This window comes from Pantherophis guttatus, chromosome 6, assembly GCF_059756535.1.
Source record: "Pantherophis guttatus breed Tessera chromosome 6, ASM5975653v1, whole genome shotgun sequence".
NCBI lineage: Eukaryota > Metazoa > Chordata > Lepidosauria > Squamata > Colubridae > Pantherophis > Pantherophis guttatus.
Genome location: NC_142068.1, coordinates 43,207,355 through 43,232,843, shown reverse-complemented (window position 1 = coordinate 43,232,843; position 25,489 = coordinate 43,207,355). Strand labels below are relative to the sequence as shown.

At 37.9% G+C, this 25,489-nt stretch overlaps 1 protein-coding gene and 1 long non-coding RNA gene across 15 annotated transcripts in view; one reads left to right on the top strand and one right to left on the bottom strand.

The window, feature by feature from the left end:
* The first annotated feature begins 236 nt into the window (after positions 1–236).
* Positions 237–25,489, top strand: SAP130 (Sin3A associated protein 130). 14 transcript variants are annotated; one of them, XM_087872749.1, is made up of 21 exons: positions 237–1,134; positions 2,892–3,006; positions 3,144–3,382; positions 5,305–5,472; positions 5,735–5,846; positions 7,566–7,690; positions 8,126–8,250; positions 8,524–8,674; positions 9,017–9,107; positions 9,478–9,582; positions 11,085–11,226; positions 12,184–12,302; positions 13,354–13,656; positions 14,428–14,602; positions 15,038–15,142; positions 16,663–17,021; positions 18,755–18,865; positions 19,299–19,424; positions 22,785–22,888; positions 23,534–23,647; positions 24,594–25,489. In XM_087872749.1, exons 2-21 carry the CDS (start codon positions 2,898–2,900, stop codon positions 24,750–24,752), a joined length of 3,042 nt encoding a protein of 1,013 aa, XP_087728875.1. In that variant the 5' UTR covers positions 237–1,134; positions 2,892–2,897; the 3' UTR covers positions 24,753–25,489. The 14 variants fall into 14 exon arrangements, with proteins under 14 accessions (XP_087728875.1, XP_087728870.1, XP_034295666.2 ...); XM_087872744.1 differs by having other exon boundaries at positions 18,755–19,000; positions 22,788–22,888; XM_034439775.3 differs by having other exon boundaries at positions 18,755–19,000.
* Positions 2,126–25,489, bottom strand: part of LOC117678549 (uncharacterized) — a 28,876-nt gene continuing 5,512 nt past the window's right edge. Inside the window, exon 4 of the long non-coding RNA XR_009620423.2 lies at positions 2,126–5,223. This is a non-coding gene — a long non-coding RNA (uncharacterized LOC117678549). The remainder of the gene's footprint in view (positions 5,224–25,489) is intronic.

The following is a 25,489-nucleotide window of genomic DNA, read 5'->3' as shown; positions in this document are numbered from 1 at the left end:
CATATGTCTTAGTTTCTCCAAAGCGTTGAAAATAAAAAAATAAAAAAAAGTAAATGTTAATTTGTCATGTTCTGAAACCCTCTAAAACTGTAGAAACACACTTTCAAATCCTTCAACATGATCTATGACAACCTATAAATTCTGTTAATCTTCAGAATTAAAATAATTTGGCTAATCAGTCCAGCAAGGTTCACAATTGTTCCTGGATTAACACAGAAAATGCAATTTTATTTCAGACACCGGAGTCTACTTCATATGCGAAGCTCCTTTATACTTGTGAGTAAATGTTAGGGGATTAAAAATGGAGAAGGAAGAATTGAGCGTCTGAAATTCCTAAACATCACAACTCAACTGGGATTTCAAGCTGTTCCGATGGCCACACGTAGCAGGATGCTCCTAGTAGTTAATAGGCTGCACTAGAGATTTTTAAGGTTGCTACCTAACATTTGGCAGACAGAACGCGACGATTATTCAACCAATTGCTATTTGAACAGCGTATTACATGTTGTTGTAATAATACGCGCGCGATAGAGCAGGTCCGGCTCCTCATCAAATACTGTTTATGTATGGAGAAAAACTTCACGGCAGATTGGAAGATAATCCTGCTTTTGCTTTTCTCGTTCGGAAAGTAGACGCCAACTAACAAAAAATTAAAAAGGGCGTGCGATCTCCCTTCCCGCTGACCGACAGCAAGCCAATTTCCCGCCGTCTTCTAGGAACAGGAGACCCTCGCTCTGCCTCCCGAAGCCGTCTCCATGGGAGATGGCCAGCCAATCCTGGGGGTAGTGGGCGGAGACTAGCCTAGGTGCTCCGCCTCCTTGTAGACGGCCAATCGCATGCCTTTCTTTTGCTTCAACCTCTCGCGACACCTGACTTAGCCGCTGTTCGGATCTCGAACTGCAACTCCCAAGACTCTTTCCGCCACCCGTGGTTCAGCCAATGGCCGCGCACAACGAGGCGAAAGTCTCACCACGGTGGGCGGGGCGCCCCGAGACCCAATCGATCTGAAGGGGGAGGGGTGGTTTGCTGCAGCAGCGGAAGCAACGCTCCCGACTGAAGCCCCTCGGTGTCAGTGCACGTCGTAGTGCTTCTGGGAGTTTTTCCGGAGGGATTCCGCCGCGCCCTCCTCAGCAGGTAAGTCGTGGGTCGAGGGAAGGGCTGGCCTGGAAGACAGGGGTCTGCTCGAAGCCCTCATCGTTCCTTCTAGTCACGGTTCAGTAGATATCAACCCGAGTGATCCCTTTCTCTTTTATCCTAGAGGCTCTGCGTGGGGTTTGTTGTCGGTAGCTGCAGCTTTTTTATTCTGTCTGAACATCCGGGTCCTTTATTCTGCGCGTCTTGTTTCACATAGTGACCAGGGAGGGATGGGAGGCGGGCTTTAGCTGCCTCTAATTAGCCATTACTTATTTTCTTATTGGTAACCAGGCGTAGCCAATGTGGGTTTCCCTATTGGTTGGCCTGTAGTGCTTTTCTTTGATCCGGATTGGTCGACTGTTGGAAGGTGAGACTTTCCAATTGGCTGGTGAGAGAAGGGGGTGGACTTTAACGGCGGAGCCAGTGGGCGGAATTTATTTCAAGAGAATAATTCCGCCCTGATTTGAGAGAAAGGGAGGAGCTTCGTGTGACGCCTCTGTCGGGGGGGGGCTGTCTTGGTGGTGGGCTTCGCAGCTAGTTCTCCGTTCGTCATGATTCGCTTTTCGCCTTGAAAATTTTACTCTTAAAAGCTCTTCCGATCGCGACCTTCTCCGACACGGAAAGTTGGAAAGAGCCTTTAGCCCGGACTGCCTTATTTGGAAGGCGAAGGTCCCATTGCTAACGAGGCTAGGTCGCCTTGGAGCCGCTGCCAGCCAGCCACATTTCGCTTAAAAATACATTTGTAAGATGTTAGACTAGAGGTTGCAGCACTAGGTTGACCTTGTGGGACCTAATGGCCTGCGTTAGGGCATGCCTGCAAGGTAGTTTGAAAGGAGGCTGAAAGCTGAGGGAGAAACGCAGAGAACCGTAAGAAAGTCTCACGTTGGAAATTATAAAGTAATCGCCGGCTAGGACCTCTGACTGAGTCTTCGGAAAATTTCAGGCAAAAAGTACCTATTTAATGTGGATCAATGGTGTGATAAAATGACACTTTTTTTTTTACAATTTAATTTATTGATTGTTTTAAGAAATATCTGCTTGCAGTTCCCAGAAATAGCCAGCTTTTCCTTTTCAGTCTGGCACCTGTTAGACAATGGTGTTCCTTGTTGCTGCTTTCATTCTCAGCCGCCCATCCATCATTATCTAGTTTTAATGAGGACTGCTTCCCTAGAAGTGTATATAAAATTGCATTACCACTTTACAAAAATATGAAATCACTGATAATTATCCCCAGTTTGTATAGCTTGTGCCAAGCAATGAGTTAGATCTTTAGTATGTGACTTAATTATTAGAACAATACTTAAGAGTTCAGTGTCAGGCTTACACAACTTCATGGTGATGAAGTATTTATTAAGCTTCCTAAAACCGATTTCAATAGAAGAATTCACTCCAAACACATTTAGAACTCCATTCTCTGCAAACTTGATTATCTCTGAACACAGTGTAACTTATTTCTGAATAAACAGTTGATTTGCTTGACATTATTTGGCATTGATAGTTGTCTACTGAATGTCTAAACACTGATTTGATTTCCAGCTGCCGTTGCATTCATACATTTTTATTACAATTGTTACTAAACATAATTGAGCTGTTTGAACTATGTAACTAGAATTTTGGTTTGAGAATGCTTTAGAAGTCAGTTGTAAATAATATGATAAAAGTAAAAATGCAGGCAATAGATTTTACTGAGACTTCTCAACCAAGTATTCTGTAATGCGGGCATCTGAATTTCTTACAATTGCACGTGTGCTTCACAGGCGGAAATGAGTTCTCAGCAGTTTTCCCGTACTGGAGTCCCTCCCCCAAGTCTAGGTTCAGCTCCTCCAATCTCCACCACTGGACCTGCTGGACTGATAAATCCAGCAACAACAGGTAAAGCATTTTTACCAAGAACGATGTTTCATGGAAGTAAGTTCACTGAATCTAAATATGTTAACCAGTTTAATAAATTGTCACCTTTCATGGTAATGGTTCAAATTTTCTATACTGTTTTTTTTTTCCTTTTCCAGTAGTGAGTGATGAACCTAATCGAGAATTGGAAGTGACTCCCAGAGATCATGTGGTTCCTACTGGCTCTCTTCAGTCCCGTGAAGAGAAGCAGGAAACAGTGGTAGTTCGACCATATCCACAAGTGCAAATGTTGACTCAACACCATACAGTGCCATCAGGTGTACCAGTTACAGTGGCAGCTCCTCCAACTCATTTGGCTTCAGCAGTGCCACTTACCTTTCCTGAAGGGCTTATCAAGGTAATGAAAACTAATTTTATATACTACACTGAATTGTAAATATTTTTCTTTCACATTGGCATTTGATGCCTTAGGTATTTTTACTCACGCTGACTTATCACAAATAATTAATTTAAATTTCTTTTAGATTTAAAAGCTTTAGATTAAAGCTTTTTTTACATGACAGAAAGTAACTGAAAAAGGGAAAGAACACTATACAGTAGATATGTAGGAAAAGTATGTAATAACCCAACTTTCATGTGTACTACTAAATGTCCTTCTATAGATTTTTTGAATGTGAATTGGGAACATATATGTTTATATACTAATATGATGACTGGTTGCACAGTCAGCCAAATTAGACTGGATTTGGCATTTTAATCCATCTACTGAATCTATCCCAAGGACTTGAGATAGGCATATGTTGTTGTTTCATGGTGTTAAAAATATACTTGCTGTTCCAAATGAAGCAATTGACTAGTGTTGATTTTGTTAATGCCAATGATGTTCAAGTGGTGCTCCAGTTGTTTTGGGATTGCTCCTAAGGGTCCTGTTACTATTGGTACTATCTTTGCTTTCTTTTGCCACAGTTGTTCAACTTTTATTTGCAGTTCTTTGTGATTTTCTGTGGTTCTTCTCTTTCACTCTGCTACCTCCAGGTACTGCCACATTCACTGTTCAGAGTTTTTTGCTTTCTTAATGACATTTGTTAAGTCTGGGATGTTATGTGGCAGGTATCTATTTGAATTATAAAGTGCTAAGGCACTTCAGCATTTTCACTTTCTACTACTTAGTCTGTTTTATGGTCGCACCAGGTCTTGCTTGCAGGCCAGTGGTATTTCTTGCAGATATTCCAGTGCACCATTGTTGCTACTTTGTCATGCCAGGGTTTGTAGTCAGTCTCTGTGTGATCTTGTACAGCTAACTAGATGGTCCACTTGAGCTTCTTTGGAGAGGCAGCATTTGCTGTCTGTTTCTGTCTTCTCAGTATTGGCTTTGTACACATTTGTTAAGGAACATAATGTAAGCTGTCCCAAGTAAATCTGCCTTTTGCAATTGACTGATGAATTATTATGATGATTCTTTGCAGTCAGCCAGATATTCAGACTGGATTTGGTATTTTTGTCTGTCGAATTCTTTCCAAGAACCTGGGATAGGCAGAGGTGGATGTATGATGGTATTACAGATTTCATCGCAGCATGTAAACTCTTTCCAAATAAAGCCACCTATTGCAATTGATTGATAGTGAATTTGTCAATGCTGATGGTGTTCAAGTGGTGCTCCAGTTGTTTTGAGGTTGCACAGGCGCCTATGACTATCTTTGCTTTCTTTTGCCACAGTTGTTCTATTTCTGTTTGCCTTCGTATTTTTTTCATATTTTGTTATCTTCTCCAGTTTCTTCTGTTCCATTCTGCTTTTTCCAAGTATTGTCACATCCATTATCCAGACTTTTTTTGTGCCTATCTATTTGAATTCTAAAGTCCCAGGGCAAATTTAGCTTCTTCATTTTCTATGACTTTCTATTATATGGTCCCACCAGTTCTTGCTTGCAGGCAAATAATATTTCTTGCAGATTTTCCAATGCACCATTGTTGCTACTTTGTCATGCCATTGCTTGTAGTCAGTCTGTGCAATTTTCTTGCAGCAGCTAACCAGGTGGTCCACTGTTTCTTCAGCTTCTTTGCATTAGGTGGCACTTGCTGTCTGTTGCTGTCTTCTCAATTCTGGCTTCTAAGGCAGTGGTACACAATGATGACTTCCAGATATTGCCAAACTCCAGCTACCTTGGTAACATGGCCGTAGGGAGGGATGATGAGAGTTTGTAATGCAGCAATATCTGAAAAATCACTTGTTGCCTGTTCCTGCCATAAAGAAAAATAACAGTTACATACTCATGCTATTTCGATACAAAGAGAAAACAATTGTATCTTTGTTATTTGCAGCCTCCTTTGAAGCCCGCAATACCAAGTCGTCCTATTGCACCAGCCCCACCAGCCCCACCATCTACCCTGTCTGGCCCCACCAAAGTCCCTGGGCAGGTTACTGTAACAATGGAAAGTAGCATCCCACAGGCTTCTGCTATTCCTGTAGCAACAATAAGTGGACAACAGGTATTATTTTTTTTCCTGCTAAAATATAAAACTTATTTCTTAAGACTATGGAAGAGAATGAAAAAGCCTTGATTATGCTTCTACTGTAAAGATGTATACTTAAATTTTACCTTTGTATTTGTTTTAAAACTTCAGATTAACCATAGTTATTATAATTGTATAACTATACAATTAAATTAATTATAGTTTGTGAATTAAACTTTTCCAGTCAATTCTACACAAGATTTTTCATGTAATTTTTTAAAAATTATTTTATATGCAGGGGCATCCCAATAGCGTGCATCATATTATGACAACCAATGTTCAGATGTCAATTATCCGAAGTAGTGCTCCTGGGCCTCCCTTACATATTGGCGCTTCTCACTTGCCTCGAGGTAGTAAAGTTAATTGTACTTTCTTGGAGCAAATGATTATATAGCAATCTTGTTTGATAAGTTTTAGATATGGTTAATATAGATGTTACTCCTTAAATGAAGCATCTGGAGAAGGCTGGACTTGAATCTGAAGCAATTCCATTTAACTACATTCTTGTCGGAAGATATCATAATACATCTTTGTTGTATGGTATAGTTCATTGATCCTAAAAAAAATCTCAGTTGCTTAGGAAATATCACAATATGGTTATGGTTGTATGTTAATGTTGACTGCAGTTAAGGTCAATGAGACTCCCATTTCAAGTCCCATTAAAGAGATTAGTCTTAAACTGCATTCACATTATGCTAAACTCTAAGAAGAACAGTTGTTTAGGTTTGTCTTAGCAGCCGGATTGAACTGGTAACATTATAGTTCATAGTTTACCACAGTGTATGAGCCACTGTAATCTATCCAACCAATTATTAAAATAAGTCAGACCTATCTTCTTTGAAAACAGGCTATATGATCCATTGGGCAATTGTAAGAGGTGGCTGAAGGGCTGAATTTCTTTGTATCATCTTAGAAACATGGGGAGGATATTCTGACATTAACTAAGTTCAGATCTCCTGAACTAGATGAGAAGAGTTTTTTATATATATATATATATATATATATATATATATATATATATATATATATATATATATATATATATATATATAATTCCTAATAATTATAAATGAATATGTATATATAAATATATATGATAAAATATAATCGATATTTGCAGATAAGCCAATATTTTATACACTCTAAAAATACACTCCCAAAATTGGGCTCATAATATCTATAACATTTTTAGAAGTACAAGCATATTCTGTATATACTCGTGAATAAGACCATCTGTGGTTAAGCCAACCTTCAAATTTTTAGTCAAAATATCATAAAAAATGGGCCACCCACAGATAAACTGTCCCTCAAAATTTGTGGAATCTAAATCATAAGCCACTTGTGAAAATTAAAGCATACAAAAATCTCCTTAGTGTGGTCATATAAAAGTTTCCTGATAATATTGAATAGCCTCGTGTGTGTAGTTGAATTGTCTTTGGCATTGGACAGAGCCTACTTTTGAGGATTGGTTCACGATTCCAAAAAACTTGAAGAAATACAAAAGAGAGTATCCAGTATCATCAGGAAATGTTTATATGACCAAACTAAGAAGACTGAATATAACTATCCTTGAAAAGAGACTAAGAGTCTTAGAGGTATGGGTATATCTAGCACTGCTTAAGATTCTAAGCGGACACTGCGTAGAAAAAAGTTCTCTATGGTCTCTGTCATCCCATGTGCGGGAGTCAGAATAGTGGCCTTAAAGGAGAGGCAAATTACAATTAAATGTTAGGATATTTTTTCCTTATTATAATGAAATTGAAAATGAAACCAACTTCCAAGACAGATGATGTGCTCTCCTTCACTGGATAGATTACCACCTGGTGGTTTGTTAGGAACGTTCCAATTTGGAGTTCTGCGTGAGGTGTTGGATTAGATGGCCCAGTTGGCTTCTTGCAATCTGTGGTTTTAAATGTGGCTGAGCTCACTGTTGTATACAGTTGGAATCATGTGGTAGTATTTCTTATTACTTTTTTATCATGTCTCCTGCATAAAAGCTGCAGCTAACCTGACACTTTTAAAATGGAACATTAAATGTTCTTCAGTCATATGAATATGGTTTCTTTCAGGTGCAGCTGCTGCTGCTGTGATGTCAAGTTCTAAAGTAACAACTGTCTTGAGGCCAGCTTCACAGTTGCCAAATGCAGCTACAGCTCAACCAGCAGTTCAGCATATCATTCATCAACCTATCCAGGTAAGTAGCAGTCATGAGGTATTGTCATTTAATTGTTTTAATGTTTCTTTTTTGTCTCTTTGCAGACAATCACTTTGCAGATTCAGTGGCTCACTGCATAAATAATCTGGGAAATCTGGCAGCTTCTTTTCCTAACATTATAGAAATAGTTTTGGAGAAGCCACTGTAAATAAAATATACCTAATAATGAACTTCAAGATGTCTTTCTACTTAAGAGTTTCAATGTCTGTGATAGTTGATTAAGTATTTTTTACTCTTGTGTGAGATTGTCATGCATTTTTTTTCCTACTTCTCTAATAATAATGCCTCCTATATTCAATAATGCCTTGAATATTATCTAGGATATAATTTAAACAGATTCCGAAATAGTTGAAAGTTCTTACAATAATGAAATTGCAATGCTGATAAGATGCTATTTTTTTCTTGCCTACATAGTCTCGGCCTGCTGTGACAACTTCAAGTACTATTCCGCCTGCTGTAGTTGCAACAGTCTCAGCCACAAGGGCTCAATCACCTGTTATTACTACAACAACCACACATGCTACAGAATCTACCCTCAGGTAACCACCACAGAACACAGCATTAAGTAGACCAAGTATATAATTGGAAGATATATATGTATTTGCATGTTGATCTGTTTGCACCTGAGGATCATTTTTTACAATCTGGCTACTATATACAGGCTGTTTCAGATTGCCTTCTTAGATAATTGCTCCATGAACCAAGCCATTTTTGCACAGTATTTTAATTTAGGTAATGCACATCTTAAGTCATGATATCTCTTGTGTCATTAACTTTTCATTACCCTAAGTAAAATAACTTTTTTTTTACAGTCGGCCAGCACTATCAATTCAACAGCACCCACCTTCTGCACCTATCAGTATTCAGCGTCCTGCCCAGCCAAGGGATACAGCAACCAGAATTACGTTACCTTCTCATCCAGCCATAGGAACACAAAAACAACAGCTTCACCCCATGGCTCAGGTAAATTATTATGAATGCAGTCCAACCAGTTACTTCTTTTCCATTGAGGCATTCATGCATCACACTTTGAGAGCAAGTCTATTTTTTATTTTATTTAATAGGTTACATGATCTCAATTACTGCGTGTTATGTTGTATGAATGATGGCTTAATAAAGTAACTGAGATCATTCAGTTGTTACTTTATTCAAAAGTTGTTAATTTATTCAATAAACCATGGTTTTAAACCACATGTAAATATTATGTTTTATAAGGGCTAATAGCTTGGCGACTAGTTCAAGCATACAATAATATTTTTAAGCAAATTTTCAACAGTTTTTGATGTACAACATTTTTCTCTACAGAAAACTATTTTTAGTACTGGTACTCCAGTAGCAGCAGCAACTGTGGCACCAATTTTAGCAACAAATACTATTCCTTCTGTGACTACAGCTGGTAAGTATCTGTAGTTCGCATATTTGTAAAACTAAAAAAAAGTTATTAATGTTGCAAAACTCTGTTTAAACAAAATATTTTGTCTCACAATAGATTTGAGTGACAATAGCAACATTTTGGTGGTCATGAACCATATGTAACATTTTGAGAGAAAGCAAGATTGTAGGGGCACAATAGTCTAGGATTTGGGGTACATCCCTTTTAATTAGCCCCACAGTGTCATACCATGTGAAAAATACTGCTTGATATTTCTTTTAGCTTGCTTCTATCAATAGAATATATTTTCTTGCATAAATTATTCTGTTCTTCTCATCTATATTCATTGACATTTTCTACACAAAGATTTAATTGTATTACATTTTTCTTCTAGGTTCCATACCTCACACTCAAGCAGCCACTAGTACAATTGTCACTGTGACTATGCCCTCACATTCATCCCATGCAACAGCTGTGACCACTTCAAACATCCCAGTTGGTGAGTGGGTTCTCTTACACTGTAATTTGATTTATAATATTTAAGTATTATTTTATATTTTTCTCAGAGGTAGGCAATTTATTTATTAAACTTATGTGCCACCCATCCTGCCTAGAAGTGGCTTACAATCATAAAAAGAAGAAGAAGACTTTAAAATGATAAATATTATTACTAAAATTGGTTTAAAATTGACAAGATGGGAAGAAAGAGAGCAAGATGCACACAGGGGAGGAGGTGGGATATTAGTCCATTAACCACCTCCAAAATGACATGACCCCCCAATGAGGTCCCAGTCAGTTGGTAGAGCCAGGTCTTCAGGTCCTTTCAGAAGGCCAAAAGGATGGCTGTGAATCTCACATCAGAGGACATGTTGTTTCAGAGGACAGAAAGGGCTCTTCTCTTGGATCCCACTAGTTGGAATTCCTTGGCCAATGGGATTCACAGCATTTCCCTTCTGCCAACATGGGTGAGGTGTGCCAGTTCCATTGGGGTGAGATAGCCTGGACCCATGCCATGAAGTGCTTTAAAGATGATAACCAACACCTTGGACCCAAAAGCGATGCAATATGAACCACCATAGAGGCCTCAGGAACTGTCTGCATCGCTATATTCTGCACCAGTTGTAGCTTCTGAATACTCTTCAAGAGTAGCCCCATGTAGAGTGCTTTGCAAGCATGAGATGACCAGGGCTTGAGTGACTGCGTGCAGGGATTCAAGATGCAGGAAAGAGTGCAACTGGCATACAACAAAGTTATGCAAAGGCTCTCCTAGCCATGCCTGCCACCGAATCGTGGAAACATCCCTCCTGTAATGAAGAATTGAATCACTGCCTAAACCCAACTGGAAGTTGCTGTCCTGGAAGCTTTCAGTAGTCAGGAGAAACAGGGATTTAATTGGCAGGTGGTTACACTGACAGCATTGAGCACCCTGTCCATTTCATCAGGACCAACAGGATCAAACTGTTTCTAGATAACTGGGGAAGTCCTTTCCCCAAGTATTCTAATGGACCTGCACCATGCCTGAATTCCAACTGGGAACAGATACAAGTGACTGTCCATTAGGTGTTCTATAAATTTCTCTGCATGGCCTCGAAGTTGACCACGTGAGCCCCACAACCGAGAAACCTGGTAATTTTGAAAGCCGCTAGGCGACACTCTGCAGACACAAAAAGGGCAGAGAAATAATGGTGGTTTTGTGCTCTTACCACCACAAGTAAGGTCTTAATAGAGACTCTAGCTCACAGCTGGTCAGATTCATCCCTCATTTTCCTTCAGCAGTGCTATAGGTATCTCTTTGCCCATATAATATTTTACGAATTGTATATATCGCATTTCTATTCATGCCTATGTTTTCATCTCTAAATTCTCATGGACTGTCTTTCTGTTAAAAGGACAATACAGATAGGCTTGGTCCCTTGAAAATCATCTTCTGCATATTTTATTTTCTTAGTCTTAGTTTACTGAGTATGGTTAATAACTGGATTGTCTCTTGTTACTATACAGCTAAAGTCGTCCCCCAGCAAATCACACATACCTCTCCCCGCATCCAGTCTGATTATACAGCAGAAAGGAGTAATCTCATTCCTATATCTAGTCACCGTGCATCTCCAAATCCAGTGGCAATGGAAGCTAGAAATGATAATAGGTAAGTGATCTTATTTTCTTATACAGGAAACGAATTTCTTAATTTGGATAGATGGAATCTATATTATTACAGTTTCTAAAATAATTAAACTTTTGTATAATTCTATTGAATATCTGTTATGATTCTGAAAGAATTAAAATTCCCTGGGCACAAACTCATTCAGGTAATAAAAATAGAGAATACCTTGAATTATGTTGCTCAGTAGTGTGAATGCCAGGAAATGAAGGATAATTAAGAGCAAATACAGGCAGTCCTCCACTTACAGCCATGGCCTAAATTTAAACATGACTATCACCCTGCTCTTATGGTCACATGATCACAACTTAGATGCTTAGCATCTGGTACAGTTATGATCAATCTGTTGCAGCATCCTGTTGTCATGTGATCACAATTTTCTATTTTTAGCCAGTTGGTTAAGATGGTTTTGCATTTATCATCGTGGTGACTTGACTTAGGACTGCAGTAAAAGTGGCATAATGACATTCTGTTCTCAACTGTGGCCATAAGCCAAGGACTACCTATAATGCTCCTTGTCAAATCCTGCATTTCAAACCCTGCTGTATTTAGAAATGGATTGTAATATGTATGTGCTTAAAAATGCATTTCTAAAGTGTGTCAAATGTATACAGTGCTGTTCTAGATTAATTATCAATGGAACTGAGAGATTTTTTAAAAACCTGAGGCATTAAACAAGTAATATGTAAAAATCCTTTCCTTTACCCCATGTTTATTCTTTTAATTGGATTATAATGTGGCAAGATATAAAAAGAAATGAGTTGCTTCCACAATCTTTTCAAATGTCCTTCTAATTTTTTTTTCAAATCTCTTGTCTCCAAATAAGCTAACAAATAAGATTTATAATTTGCACTATAATAAAATGTAATTATCATAACTATAATTTATTAAATGATCTAATTGCAAGACTATATTTAATAATTCTCATTTCCACTCCTGTAGACAGTCAGTGCCTGTTCAATTTCAGTATTTCTTACCAACATATCCTCCTTCGTACCCTTTGGCTGCCCACACTTACACACCTATTACCAGCTCTGTATCCACTATCCGCCAATATCCTGGTAAGAGTTCATTAATTTCAGTAATTTACAGTGGTGCTTTACTTAGAGCAGCAATATAACTTTATCCATAAAAACAATGTTTAAGATGAAGGTGTGCAAATTATTGGGGTCTAAAAAAGAAACACTACCCACCAAACGCAAAAGTAGAAAAACACATTGATCATCTCTTGGTTAATTAAAATAATGAAACAAAATTTTGAGATTATTAAATATTTATTATTTATTTATTTATGGAATTTATTTGCCGCTCATCTCATATCTAAAGTCTCTGGGTGGTTTACAACAAAATGCCAGTAACTTATTCAACTAGTTTCTTCAGGTGTAAAAAAGCAGTACAGGTAGTGTTAATGGCAGTGTTATGGTATTTTTAATACCATAAAAATCTGAAATCTATATGAAAAATGCTTTTTCAGTGCTTTTCTAAGTGTCCAGGTTAGCCACTTGAATTATTTAGTAATAATTACAAAAGTCATATAAGAGATTAATGTTCTGATTTATGCATTGCAAAGAAACGACTCTGGCAATGAGCTTGTGTTATTATGTTATGCAAACAAAGCTCTCTACATTGTAAGTATAAACTGTATTGTTGGAAAATACAAGCTAAAATAATCCAATAAGATTAAGATCAATGGATATTGAAATGGATACTTTCTTATTTAAATTCACAATCACTGTATTATATGAGTTTTGCAATTATATGGTTTGTTTTCATCTATACTAGACTTACTGTATCATCTACTATAATAATTTGGCTAACTGAACATGCTGTGGTGAAGAGTTAGATATGAATTGAGTATGTTCTCTTGAGTTGATATGAAAGCAATAAGTTTAGTGGCACTAATCATGTTCATGCAAGTTATAACTTTAACAATATGAAGCAGTATAGTTATGTGTGGATTTAAAGCTATATCAAATGTATGTAAATCTTAAACTGTTGTTACGATCAAACTACTGATATATAATTATATTATCAGGTATGAAGTGCATTTGACAACATTGTACTTAATTACTCCCACACAAACCAGAAGATTTATTAAGCATGTCATTCCAGTTTCAGCCCAGGCTCCCAATTCTGCCATAGCAGCTCAGACTGGAGTAGGAGTAGCTTCGACAGTGCATCTTAATCCTATGCAGCTGATGACAGTAGATGCATCCCACGCCCGTCATATACAGGGCATACAGTCTACACCAATTGGAGCACAGGGGATACAGCCAGCACCCATCAGTGCCCAAGGAATACAGTCTACACCAATTGGAACCCAAGGGCTACATCCAGCTACACCAATTGGCCCTCAAGGTCTTCAAACAGCACCATTGGGGCCTCAGCAACCACAAACTGAAACCAAGACATCAGGTTTTTATTTATCATGATTTATTTGTGATGTAGAGAGATATAGACATAAATATAGATATATTCCAATAATTACAATTTTCTTTATAGATTGTAATATAAAATTTAAATCCATAAAAGATGCAGGCATTAAATCTAAAACAGAATCATCAACAATATAAAACCAAATTTCAGTAAAATTTAATAGTATGCAAAGAATTTTGAAAGCATACCATTTAAGGTGGTCTTCATTTAGTAGTAAAAGACCATAATGTAGGCCCCAATTAAATATTTTATTTTTTCTAGTAGCCATCTGCTATTTGGACAATGTGTTATTAGGGAAACACATTCTGAATATCTGCCTTTTTAGGAAGTTATTTTGATTATGCTGGAATTTTCAAGGAAACATACAAAGGACTGTAACCTAGGACATATTATTTAGAGTTGGACTGCTATTTTGTTGTTCGTACATGCAACTTTATTGCAAATGTTCTGGTGTCGTCAAGCAGGATAAAGTTTCTGCTTTCTTTTAATCTCCAAGATTAGAAATGCATATCACCTTTTTCTCTGAGGAAAGAGTTAAGTACAATCTGAGTTATTTGGAGACTTACTGAAAGAGAATGCTATATTGAACATCATTAGATTTAATTCTGAAAAAGTATAGATAAAGAGTACCCTATAAATTAAAAATATCAATATTTGTGATCCAAACATGGGTTATTTTAAGGAAAGCAAGTTATAATTTCCAGATAATCACTTCAACTAAATTTTTATTTTTCTGACCACCTTCACTAGTGGTCTTGGCAGATGGAGCCACCATTATGGCCAATCCAATTAGCAATACATTCAACTCTGCTTCAGCTTCAACTACAGTGGTGCAAACTCACAGCCAGAGTGCCAATTCTAGCACATCAGCTCAGGGTTCATCCCCACGTCCAAGCATTCTCCGAAAGAAACCTACTACTGATGGGTGAGTAAAATTGCAATTGCAGTAATATTTATGCAAATATTTATATTTATGATATGCTCATCACCATATCAGAAGTAAATTTATTTTGTAACATTTTATCAACCATATTTCATATGGTTGATAATACACTGCTAATAAAACATAAAAGAAGCTATGAATAACAAAATTTTGTATATCTGATTGTTTTTTTATCATATGAAGATCAAAATTAGAAAAAGTCTTTTTGTTGAAGCTTTCAAAATTTCTGAACGTAGTTTTGAATGAATGCTTTAGACTTGCAGAACAGAATAGTGTGTTACATTTCTTGTTTTATCGTCACTAGAGAGCTACTACAATATTTTAAAGTTAATTACAATGTTGATCTAAACTATTTACACAGATATTTGTGCTTAAAAACAAAGGAAATTTCATAGTAGTTGGCATGTTGTTTTGTAGGCTGGCAGTGAGGAAAAGCCTAATTCCTCCTCAACCAACTGAGGTAGCTGGCCCTCGTGTGGAAAGTTCTGTGAGAAGTGCAAGTGGATCACCAAGACCAGCTGGGTAAGATTCCCTCCTCCTCCCCCCCCCACCCAAAAAAACCTGCCATTTTAGCTTTGCAAACAAAAATATATTGCATGGTAAATATTTAAAACAAGTAATTTAAGCAAACATATGTATAAATGTTCACTGAGCAAAGTTTCTTTAGCTTGTGTAGTTCAAGATAACGTGATACAGTTTTCTGCAATTTGAATTCTGCCTCAAATTAGCTCAATCCATATCCATCCTAGCTCCTATAGTGGCTAAGCAGGGCGTGAGTTGCTGAATCCATAATATTAATACTTCTTTAAGGAAGAGGGTAATCCCATCTGCTTTAAAGGAGTGGTAGGGCATCTCTCTTTAAGAAGGTAATCTGGGATGCTGTTTCCACACGTGGTTTTTTAGGGAAATTATTGAGGAAATGATCCAAGCCCCATCATGGGAATGAAATTACTTCATCAGAACATAGATGTGGGGAATATATTCTGTTTTGATCCTGTTGGACCTGTAGGTAATGTTTAATTACAGCTTTCTACTGTATGTGCTGCAAAAGCTGGGAGTTAGGAACAGTATTTTAGAATAGTTCTACACAAGTAGATTGCTTCAGTGGTGATCATGGATGCAGAGAGCTGAAATCCACAGAAGCTCCAGCAGAGAATCCCAAAGCCTCAGGGCTTTTTCCCATGCTGTTTAATACTTAAATGAAATCAATGGGAGAAGTCATCCATTAGTTCAGGTGAGGTATCACAAGTATGTTGATTAAAGTCATTGATAATATATTGCCATCATGAATGATACCAGAAATTTTGAAAAGGTATCTGGAGGTTTGAGAACAGAGGTGGGCTGCTGCCAGTTCGGGCAAACTGGTAGTTCTGATTACCAGCTGGGCCTGCCCACCTGTCCCGGTGCTATCTCGTCCTATATATCTCACTCTCTGGCTCGCTTGCCCTACCCACGCAGCCCAGCTGATTTCCGCACCTTGCCTGCTCTACTCACCGCAGGTGATGTGCTGGAAGCTGTGCGCATGAAATCGCCGTGTTTGAAGCCACGCACAAGTGCGGAAGGCACATGCACAAGCGAAGCGTGCATGCTCACATTTTCAGTTCTACACTAGGTGAACCGGTTGTTAAATTATGGGAAGCCCACTTCTGTTTGAGGATCTGGATGGGATGAAACTGGTTTGGAATAAACCCTACCAAAACAAAGCTGCTGGTCATCAGCAAACATTTAGAAATATGGCCTCCAAAGTTATTCTGGACAGAGTTGCACTCCCCCATGGAGGTGGAACATGATTGGGAGTCATCCTGGATTCATAGCTCCTGGTTCAGCAGAAAGTAGAAGCTGGAACGAGGAGGCTCTTAATGAGAGAAAAGCACAGAACCTGTGTTGGGGAACGCTTCAAAATTTGCAGTGGGTTCATGGTCATTAATTTCTGGATATATATGACTCTGTTTATGTATATGACTCACTATACCATTGTACCTTTATTGTTATAGTATCTTGAAGAAAGAGTCTTAACTTTTTAATTTGTGTGTTCTGTCTAGTGTTAAACCTAAGCCAGAAATTCATGTGTCAATGGCCACTCCTGTAACAGTGTCTGTGGAGGCAGTATCCATACAGAGTAATGAGCAACCTCCTGTCTCAGTTCCTACTTCTCAGCAGCCACAGTCTGCCATTCCAACAATCATCACGGCAGCTAGTCCACCTTCGCAGCCCACAGCTGCTCTATCAAGCATTCCAGGAACACTTCCAGCTCCTCCACCTACTTCAGCCACAGTTGTAACTGTTCCTCCACCTCCATCAACCATAAGTGGTATCCTCTCTACAGTATTGGGTCCTGTTGTACCAGAGATAAAAATAAAAGAGGAAGTGGAACCTTTGGATATAATGCGACCAGTTTCAGGTACGGTTTTGTTTTGTTTTGTTTGATTTATAGAATCATAGGGCTGGAAGTGACCTTGGAGGTCTTCTAGTCCTGCTCGCAATCTTGCATCATCCCAGTAAAAGGGTTCTTCAGTCTACTTTGAAAACCTTTAGACTTGTTTAAATAGTTATAAAAGAGAGATTAGAATTGCTTAGGAAAGCCAACTTAAGCAAATTGATTTAATATGTGCCAACCAGTCACCTTTAGATGAGATAGGCTGCACATAAATCAATCAAATAAATAAATAATGGTGAAAAGACTTTCCATTTTAATTGCTTCTATATTTTCTATATGACTTCATAAAGAAGTTTACAAATTGCTGCATAAACAAAAATTAGCATATTACTGAAAACTTGGGGGGGGGGGAATTCCTACATAGGTACTGTAATTGGAGTATGTTAAAAACACTGTTAATGTTTGTGCAACTATGAGACATGAATAATAGTGAACTCCCCAAACATAGATTAGGGCTGCTATTAAAGTCTACCTCATGGTGGTACAAGTAGCAAAGCACCAGTACCTCTGTCCTTATTTCAGCTGCAGACTACTATTCTACCCCTGCTTCAGATGACCCAGACCCTCTTGGATAAGAGGAGTACCGCATAGAAGAATTTGCAGAGTTTCTGTCAGATAAAGATGTTTGGATTCATTCCCAGTTGGACACTTGGGTTGTCACAAACCCAGAGGAGATGTTTGGGGTGGAATCTTGCCCGGTTATCTGGAAACCATTTGAACCTATTTGGCTCCCAAAAGTGGACCAGCTCTTAGCACTGTGAACTTGGTGATAGAGGCGGTTGTTGAGCAACAATTTCAGAGAACTTTGGAGGAAGTGGATTATCTAGATCAGGGCTGTCAAACTCGCGGCACGCAGGTCGGATGCGTCATGCACTGGCCACACCCATGCCCGATTGAGCGAAGGGAAAAATCGCAATATATCACATGACAATGCCATGACGACGTGAGTTTGACACCTCTGATCCAAATTGTTCCAAAGGTGCTTTTTCCAAAAGGCAACTGGACTTTCTTGGTTTTTTCTTTCAAAACATTTCACTTCTCATCCAAGAAGCTTCTTCAGTTGTCAGAAATAGATGGGGAACAACAGGCTTCAACTAAGCCCTATTTCCCTTTTGGAGGAAGATGGATGGCTATATAAATTTGATTAAATAAGTAAATCATTGTTTTGTGTTCAAGGTAAAAGGGAAACTTGAGTCATTATGAGGCCTCAGTAGTAGTTTGTAGAGCCCCTGAGGTTCTTTTGCTTGTTTTTTTTTTTTACAAAAAAGAATTTTGCCTTAAGTTACCCCAACTTTATGTCAAATATTATCAATCAATATTATCATTTGACAATATTTGACATATTTGACAATATTATCAATATTTTATTATATTTATGAGGCTTGAAATTTTCATAGTTATTGTATGATTCTCAAATGTAATCAAAAAGGCTAATTGTTTGGTTTCTTAGTACAAGGCCGAACTATTGAAAAGAATCCCCAATAGGGAGACAGACTATTGCGAGTCCTTTAAAACATTTTGGAGAATAATTTTGCAGAATATTCTAAAGTGACTGTGTCATATAAATGCTTGTCACAAATAGAACAAGTGATGCAGCACACTGCATTTTCTGGAAGAAAAAGCCAGAAAATCTGGAGTATTTCCTAAACCCTAACTCTGAAATGTCTTAAGCATGTTTCTCTTTTCCTTTCCAGCAGTCCCTCCACTGAGCACAAATAGTGTATCTTCATCTGTTACACTGCTGGCCAACAATCTTACAGTGCCCCAAAGTGACTTGCCGCCAGGTGCTTCCCCAAGGAAAAAACCACGTAAGCAGCAACACATCATCTCTACAGAGGAAGGGGATATGATGGAGACCAATAGCACGGATGATGAGAAATCCACTACCAAAAGCTTGCTGATAAAGGCAGAAAAGCGCAAATCACCTCCAAAAGAATATATAGGTGATTATTTGAATTCAGAAACAAAACTTTTATTTTCTAGTTAGTCATCTCTCAAAACCATATCTATTCAGCCACCCAAATATCACATTTCAGGAGAAGGGGAAAAGGAAGAACTTGTTTATTTCCAAAAAACATTACAATTTAAATATTTTTCCCAGATTAATGCTGGAACTAGCATTAAATAAAGCAGAACTGACCTCTGCTTTAAAAGTCACTCATAGGATTACATTCATTTTTTGTAGTTCATAATACAAACTTCTCAGTGAAGCCTAAATAGTTATTCTTAAAATTTTCTTAGATGAAGAAGGAGTGAGGTATGTGCCTGTACGTCCAAGACCACCCATAACTCTGCTTCGTCACTATCGCAATCCATGGAAAGCAGCCTATCATCATTTCCAGCGATACAGTGATGTCAGAGTAAAAGGTATGCCTTCCACTACACATTTTGTATAGGTGTATTGAAATGATGTATTAGCCACCAACAATGCATGCAAAATCCTATTTAAAAGTATGTAACATTTCAACTGTATATATAAGGTAATCTACATCATTTTTCCAGTTGCTATTAGGTACAGTAATTTCCAATAATCTTGCTCTTTTTTTGTGCCCCAGCAAATTCTACATGCGACAAGTAACTTCACAAATACCCGGGTGCCAAACCATGGCATTTTATAGGTTGTTACAAGGTTGAATTTGTACCAGCCAAAGTTTCTAGCAAGCCCATGCATAACAAAAATTAAAGAAATGCAATCTGGAAATAATGAGGGCACAAGTGACTATTGTCTATCAAAAACTCTAATCATCTCTATATTCCAGAGATTGATAGGTCTCCCAACAGAATTGCTCTCCAGATTGTTGGGAATTTCTCATGTTTTCAATTTGATCAGAACATATGAACAGATCCTGTATCTCTACTGTGAAATATTAAGTAGATATAACAAATGATATCCGCCTTCTTGGGCAGGCATGCATGATTTGTAGAAGGGAAAGGATCATACTGATACATTAAAAATACCCAGTGCACTGATCAGATGTTTCCCAACTAACAGAAAGGTGGCAGCACTGGAGCTGGAGGCATTGGAGATGCTTAACAGCTGCCTTTAGGAGCAGTAAAGATGCAAATTTATTGACCTTTTTTTTTTAAAAAAAAAAATGCCAGTGAGTCAACGGGTGTTTAGCAGGCTTCATGCAGCACGATATTGTGTAGGCCTGTAGTAATATTGAGTAACCTCCAATTCTATCTCTAGGGACAGCAGATAGAAATTGTCCATCATCATCATCCTAGGAGTAGAAACCATCAACCACATATTGATTCAAGTGGCTCAGAGGGAATGACCATGTGCAGGACAATATAAAAACAACATTTCTACCTGGTCCTGCTGGCTCAACCATACAGCCATCTGTAAAACAGAATTTCTAGTAACTATCACGGCTCCAAATGAAAAAGTGCTACTCTGCCCTGAGGCTGATATGGTACCAGAGATCCCAGTAGGCATATTTTGGCATCAACATCACTCAGTACCTTCAGTAAAATTGTCCAATTTACATAGGCATCCATCTCACAAAATATATGATTCTGGATGGCATACAACAAAGACAAAACAATATTTAAAACTTATTATTATTATTAAAAAGCATTAACTATAAAAATAAAGCTAAAAATAAGAAGTAACAGAGCCTGTTAATAATAATGGAGCCACCACACTACTTCACCAGTCTCCTGGTGTCCCCAGGCCTACCGGCATCATGAAGTCCTAAGGGATCTTCAAAAGTGATGGAGCCAGTCTTACCTTGGGGGGGGGGAAGTATTCCCCAACACGGGCGCCATAGCAGAAAAGACCCACTGCCTGAGGCCAGCCAAATGCAGTTCTCTAGATGACGAAACCCAAACATGCTCTGTTTGAGCTAGTGGGATGAGCAGATGAAATTTGGGAGAGGTGGTCCCTAAAATGACCCAGTCCATGCCATGTAGGGCTTTAAAAGTCAATACCAGCACTTGAATTAGTCCTGGAAGCAAACTGGTAATCAACACAGCTTGCAAAGCAGGAGTGTAACGTGTTCGGCCAGAAACACATGTAACTGCTCACGCCATTGCATTTTCCACAGCTGAATTTTCCAGATACTCTTCAAGGGTAGCCACAGTTGGAGCCCATTACAGTAGTCCAACCAGGAAGTAAGCAGGGCATGAGTGGGGCCTCACAATCTAGGGCTGGCATTAATTGGTACAGAAGACAGGTTGTGCAGACAACTTCCTAATCACGATTGCCATCTACTCATCAAGTAGGAGTTGTGGGTCTAGGAAGATCCCCAAATTGCGCACATAGTCTGTTTGGGGCAGTGTAACCCAATCCACCACCAAAGATGGCATAGTCCTGTAAGTAGAAGGCCCTAAAACTCAAAGCCACTCATTCTTGGCAGGTTTCAGTTGAAGCCTGCTGATCCCTATCCAGACCTTTACAATCTCCAGGCACCAGGATGACACCCATAGCATTGCTTAATTCGCCAGGGGTAGAGATATTTTCAGTATTCTGATATTTCACCCCTTGGTGACAGATAAGCTCACCCAGCAGTCTGCTGTTGAATAAGACGGCACCAATCCCTGTAGCACCCTACATAGTAGGGGCCAAAGGAGGGACCTCTTCTCCCCAATCACCACTAACGGGAATCAACCCTGGAGAAAGGGAATCTGCTAAGAGGCCACATAAAACAAGGATGGATACACAACCACCCACCCACACCAAACCTACTACCTTCCATTAACCCACTCATAGATCTACCACTTGCTTTATACTAGTCTTTGCCTTGTCTCATCTCCCATTTCTCTTGCTCTCACCCAGACAAAGCGTTTCAGAGTTCTGTTGCTATCCTTTTTCCTTGGGGGAGTGAGAGAATTTATCTCATGCTCTACTCACAATGTAACTCACTTCTCCAGCCTAATCATCTTAATTATTCTCTGTCTTTCATCTAATTCAGTCCACTACCTCTGTCAGTTGCTACATGTCTTCCTTTCTTTAGCTGTTACTGTTCTGTGATAGTGCTCTCTCTCCTAATTTGTTGTAACCAATTTTTTCCCACTCCTTTTTGGGTCTTACTTAATACTCTGAATAGCAGAATTTTAATTGCAGTCTATCTAGGCATCCAGTTATTTATTGATCACCAAACAGCAATATTCACAGCAACTCCAGCCACAGTGGCTCTGAATGAAGAAGCCCACATTTCACATCTCCAGATACTCCTCCCAATGTACATGATCTCCCAGTGTAAATTGGAAGTGCTGACCCTTTGAGAGCTGTATGCAACGAAATTTCATTTTAATGTATGCCAATTAGTGTATATTGAAAGTAACAATAGTTATTCTAAGTGCCACATGATTCTGCCAACCTTGCCCACTGCCATAAGCCAGTGTTATGTTCTGTCCAACGTGACCATCTTGCTCTTTATTTTTTCTTTTTTTATTCATCTTTCAGCTCCATATCCAATACCTTTCTTACCATTCTTTATCCTCAGAAATCAACATTACCACCTAGATTGAAATAACTCTCCCACTCATTTCATCTGAATAGAGGTTTTGCTTTTGTTTAAAACATCTTCACATACTGAAATCAGAATTTGATTTTTAAGACTGTTCCATTCCAATAACTGAAGTTGACCATTATATAATCAATGTATAAATTATACATACTTCTACTAAACAATGTGTGTCTCTTTTTATTCTGTAAAAATAAAAATCTACTTTCTTTTTTGCATGGTTATTTGCTTCCTTCTCATCTCTCATTCCTTCTAGAAGAGAAGAAAGCTATGCTACAAGAGATAGCTAATCAGAAAGGTGTATCTTGCCGTGCACAGGGATGGAAAGTCCATCTCTGTGCAGCACAGTTATTACAGCTGGTAAGTGGGAAAATCATATTGATTCTGTATAAAATAATTCCAGAGCTTAGTAAGTCATTTGAAAAGTTACATATAGAAACTATCACAAATTGCCACGACTGTTTCTTCAAAAATGAGGCAGGTAAATTTGTATCACATAAACATAAAACTTTAGTAAGGGAGGTTTTGAGTCGGGCATAAATACTGATACATTTTGTTCAAATGCTTAAAACTTACCTCTGGTGCACTGGTTTAAAGAAGTCTTTATATTTCAGAAGTGTAGAAAGGAAAACCAAGATATGATTGTTATACATAGGCATAGTTGTTTTTTTAAATGAATCAAGATTTTAATCTACATACTAAGTGGTAGTTATATGAGAATTAAGAACTAAAAGCAATGGAGAAGGCTTGGGTCTCTATGGAAGAGTGGTATAGTGTTTCTACACTGTAGGCAGTTAGAATTCATGTTTTTCCATTTAGTGAATTAGGGTGTTCCTCCTTCTTTGAAACATATTGATGTCATTATCAATATCAAGACTTTGCTGCTGTTCTGCAAGCAATGAAATTATACTGAATCTGTTGAAATCAGATAAACACTGAATTGGAATTTCTAATTTTGTACTCTGTTGTGAAGGTTTGATGTTATCAAATTTTAATATTTTGTAGACTAATCTGGAACATGATGTGTATGAACGACTCACCTCCTTACAAGAAGGCATAATCCCCAAGAAAAAGGCAGCAACTGATGATGATTTGCATCAAATAAATGAATTGATACAGGTGAGTTGTATTTATTTTGCTAATTTTCTTTGGGCTCAGCTGTAGCTGCAGAATAAAGCCTTGATTTTTTTTTTTTTTGACGAAACAATTGTTTCTGTTAAAGGTAATCAATACAATATGTAAATTGAAGATTTACATATCATTTGGTTCCTTTTTTTCTTAGCAAACTGATTTAATTTATATTTTCCTGGACTGTAAATCAAAACTGAACATCTTTTGGATAAATAGATATTTAATATCTGAAAAATAAAGCTGCATGTACTCAACCAAATGTTATCATAAAGAAATAATTTGATATTATTAAGTTTGTTTTTTAGGCCCTGATATTAGAACCTGTTATCAACCCATTCTAAATTATTTCTTTTATCAGACATTCAAAGCATGGCATTACATAATACAGTCCATATATTCGTGCATGCTAAACTATTACAGAGCTTTTGTGCTATACATTTACATTCAGGCCACCCTTTCCCCTTTCTGGTGTCCATTTCTTGTTAAACACAGTTGAATCTTTCACCTACACTATAAAATAAGAAAGGGAATCTTTTTCAACTGAAGTTCCCTAGGCTCTGCATAAATACATCTGAAACTTCATTTTAGTGAAAAGCAGAGTGGGGAAGGGGATGTGGGGTTGGGGGACAGAATTATGGTGTTGGCATGTGGCTTCCTATACAATACCTGTCATTATTTACCTTGTTATCATTTATAATTTTGCTGTGTGCAATAATTTTCATATTTTCTATAGGAACCAGTTGTATTAGAAAACTGTCAGCAAGAACTGGGGAGGCGTGTTACATGAGAACAATGTTCCTTCTCATATGCTATAATAATACTTCAGTTCTTCATTTTCGGTACTTTTTGGTGTTTCAAGATGATTAAAGATAAAATGCAGTACTTTGAAGTATTAACATTTTAAATTCAATGTGTTATATTTGTTATATTTCAGGGAAATATGCAGAGATGTAAACTTGTAATGGATCAAATAAATGAGGCTCGAGAATCCATGCTGAAGGTCTTGGATCACAAAGAGCGTGTTCTGAAGCTCCTTAACAAAAATGGAACTGTCAAGAAGGTATCCAAATTGAAGAGAAAAGAAAAAGTTTAGAAACAAAACTAAAAGGACTGAAAACAACATGTACAGAACAGTGTTAAGGTTCTTTTATTGGAGGTTTCTTGTAAGAAGCAACATTTAAGTAAAAAAAGATGATGAATTAAAACATGGAACCCAGTGACCTTAAGAGACTATTAATAATCTGTCAATGGAACAAAGATTTTTCTCAGGCTCATCCCTGTTTAAACTCTTCAGTCTCATTTTGTTTAGCTCTCTTGATATGTCCCAGTGCCTACTAATTGGAACCATTGACGCAGGTGTGATAGTCCCCTTCCTTTCATCTTACAGTTTTAGACATTACTTCACTGATTTGTACAATGGATTCCTGCAACAGACCTCAAGAGCCATCTGTCTTGAAGCAAACTGTCATAAATTGGAAAAAGTTGGGGAGATGACACTACTTCCACTAAGCCCTGCCCATTCAGGCTCCTTATGAACTTGCAGTGGCTGAAGCAGCCTTCATAAACCAGTGTCCTTGCACTGGCAATTCTGCTATGTTTAGAATCATAAGTGGTTCTGCAGTCTCTAGCTGTCTATTTTTAAAATACATTTCAAAGTTATTTGTAGTGTTGTGAATTTTGTGCTGTGCCCATGTTGGTGCTCCAGGATATTGTTTTCAACTACAGCACAGTTCTTTCTGTAGCTGGTGTGATGCTGTTCATTATATTGCATAAAATTGTGCTATATAACATCTGAAAACGTAAATAAAGGATTTGGAGGATTTTGTATAA

Bases quoted from the DNA above. Each gene is read 5' to 3' on its own strand.
- SAP130 (XM_087872739.1), top strand. From the start codon at position 2,898: ATGAGTTCTCAGCAGTTTTCCCGTACTGGAGTCCCTCCCCCAAGTCTA. The intron at 3,043-3,143 runs GTAAGTTCACTG...TTCCTTTTCCAG, and splicing joins AAGAACGATGTTTCATGGAA to TAGTGAGTGATGAACCTAAT. The intron at 23,648-24,593 runs GTGAGTTGTATT...GTTATATTTCAG, and splicing joins AAATAAATGAATTGATACAG to GGAAATATGCAGAGATGTAA.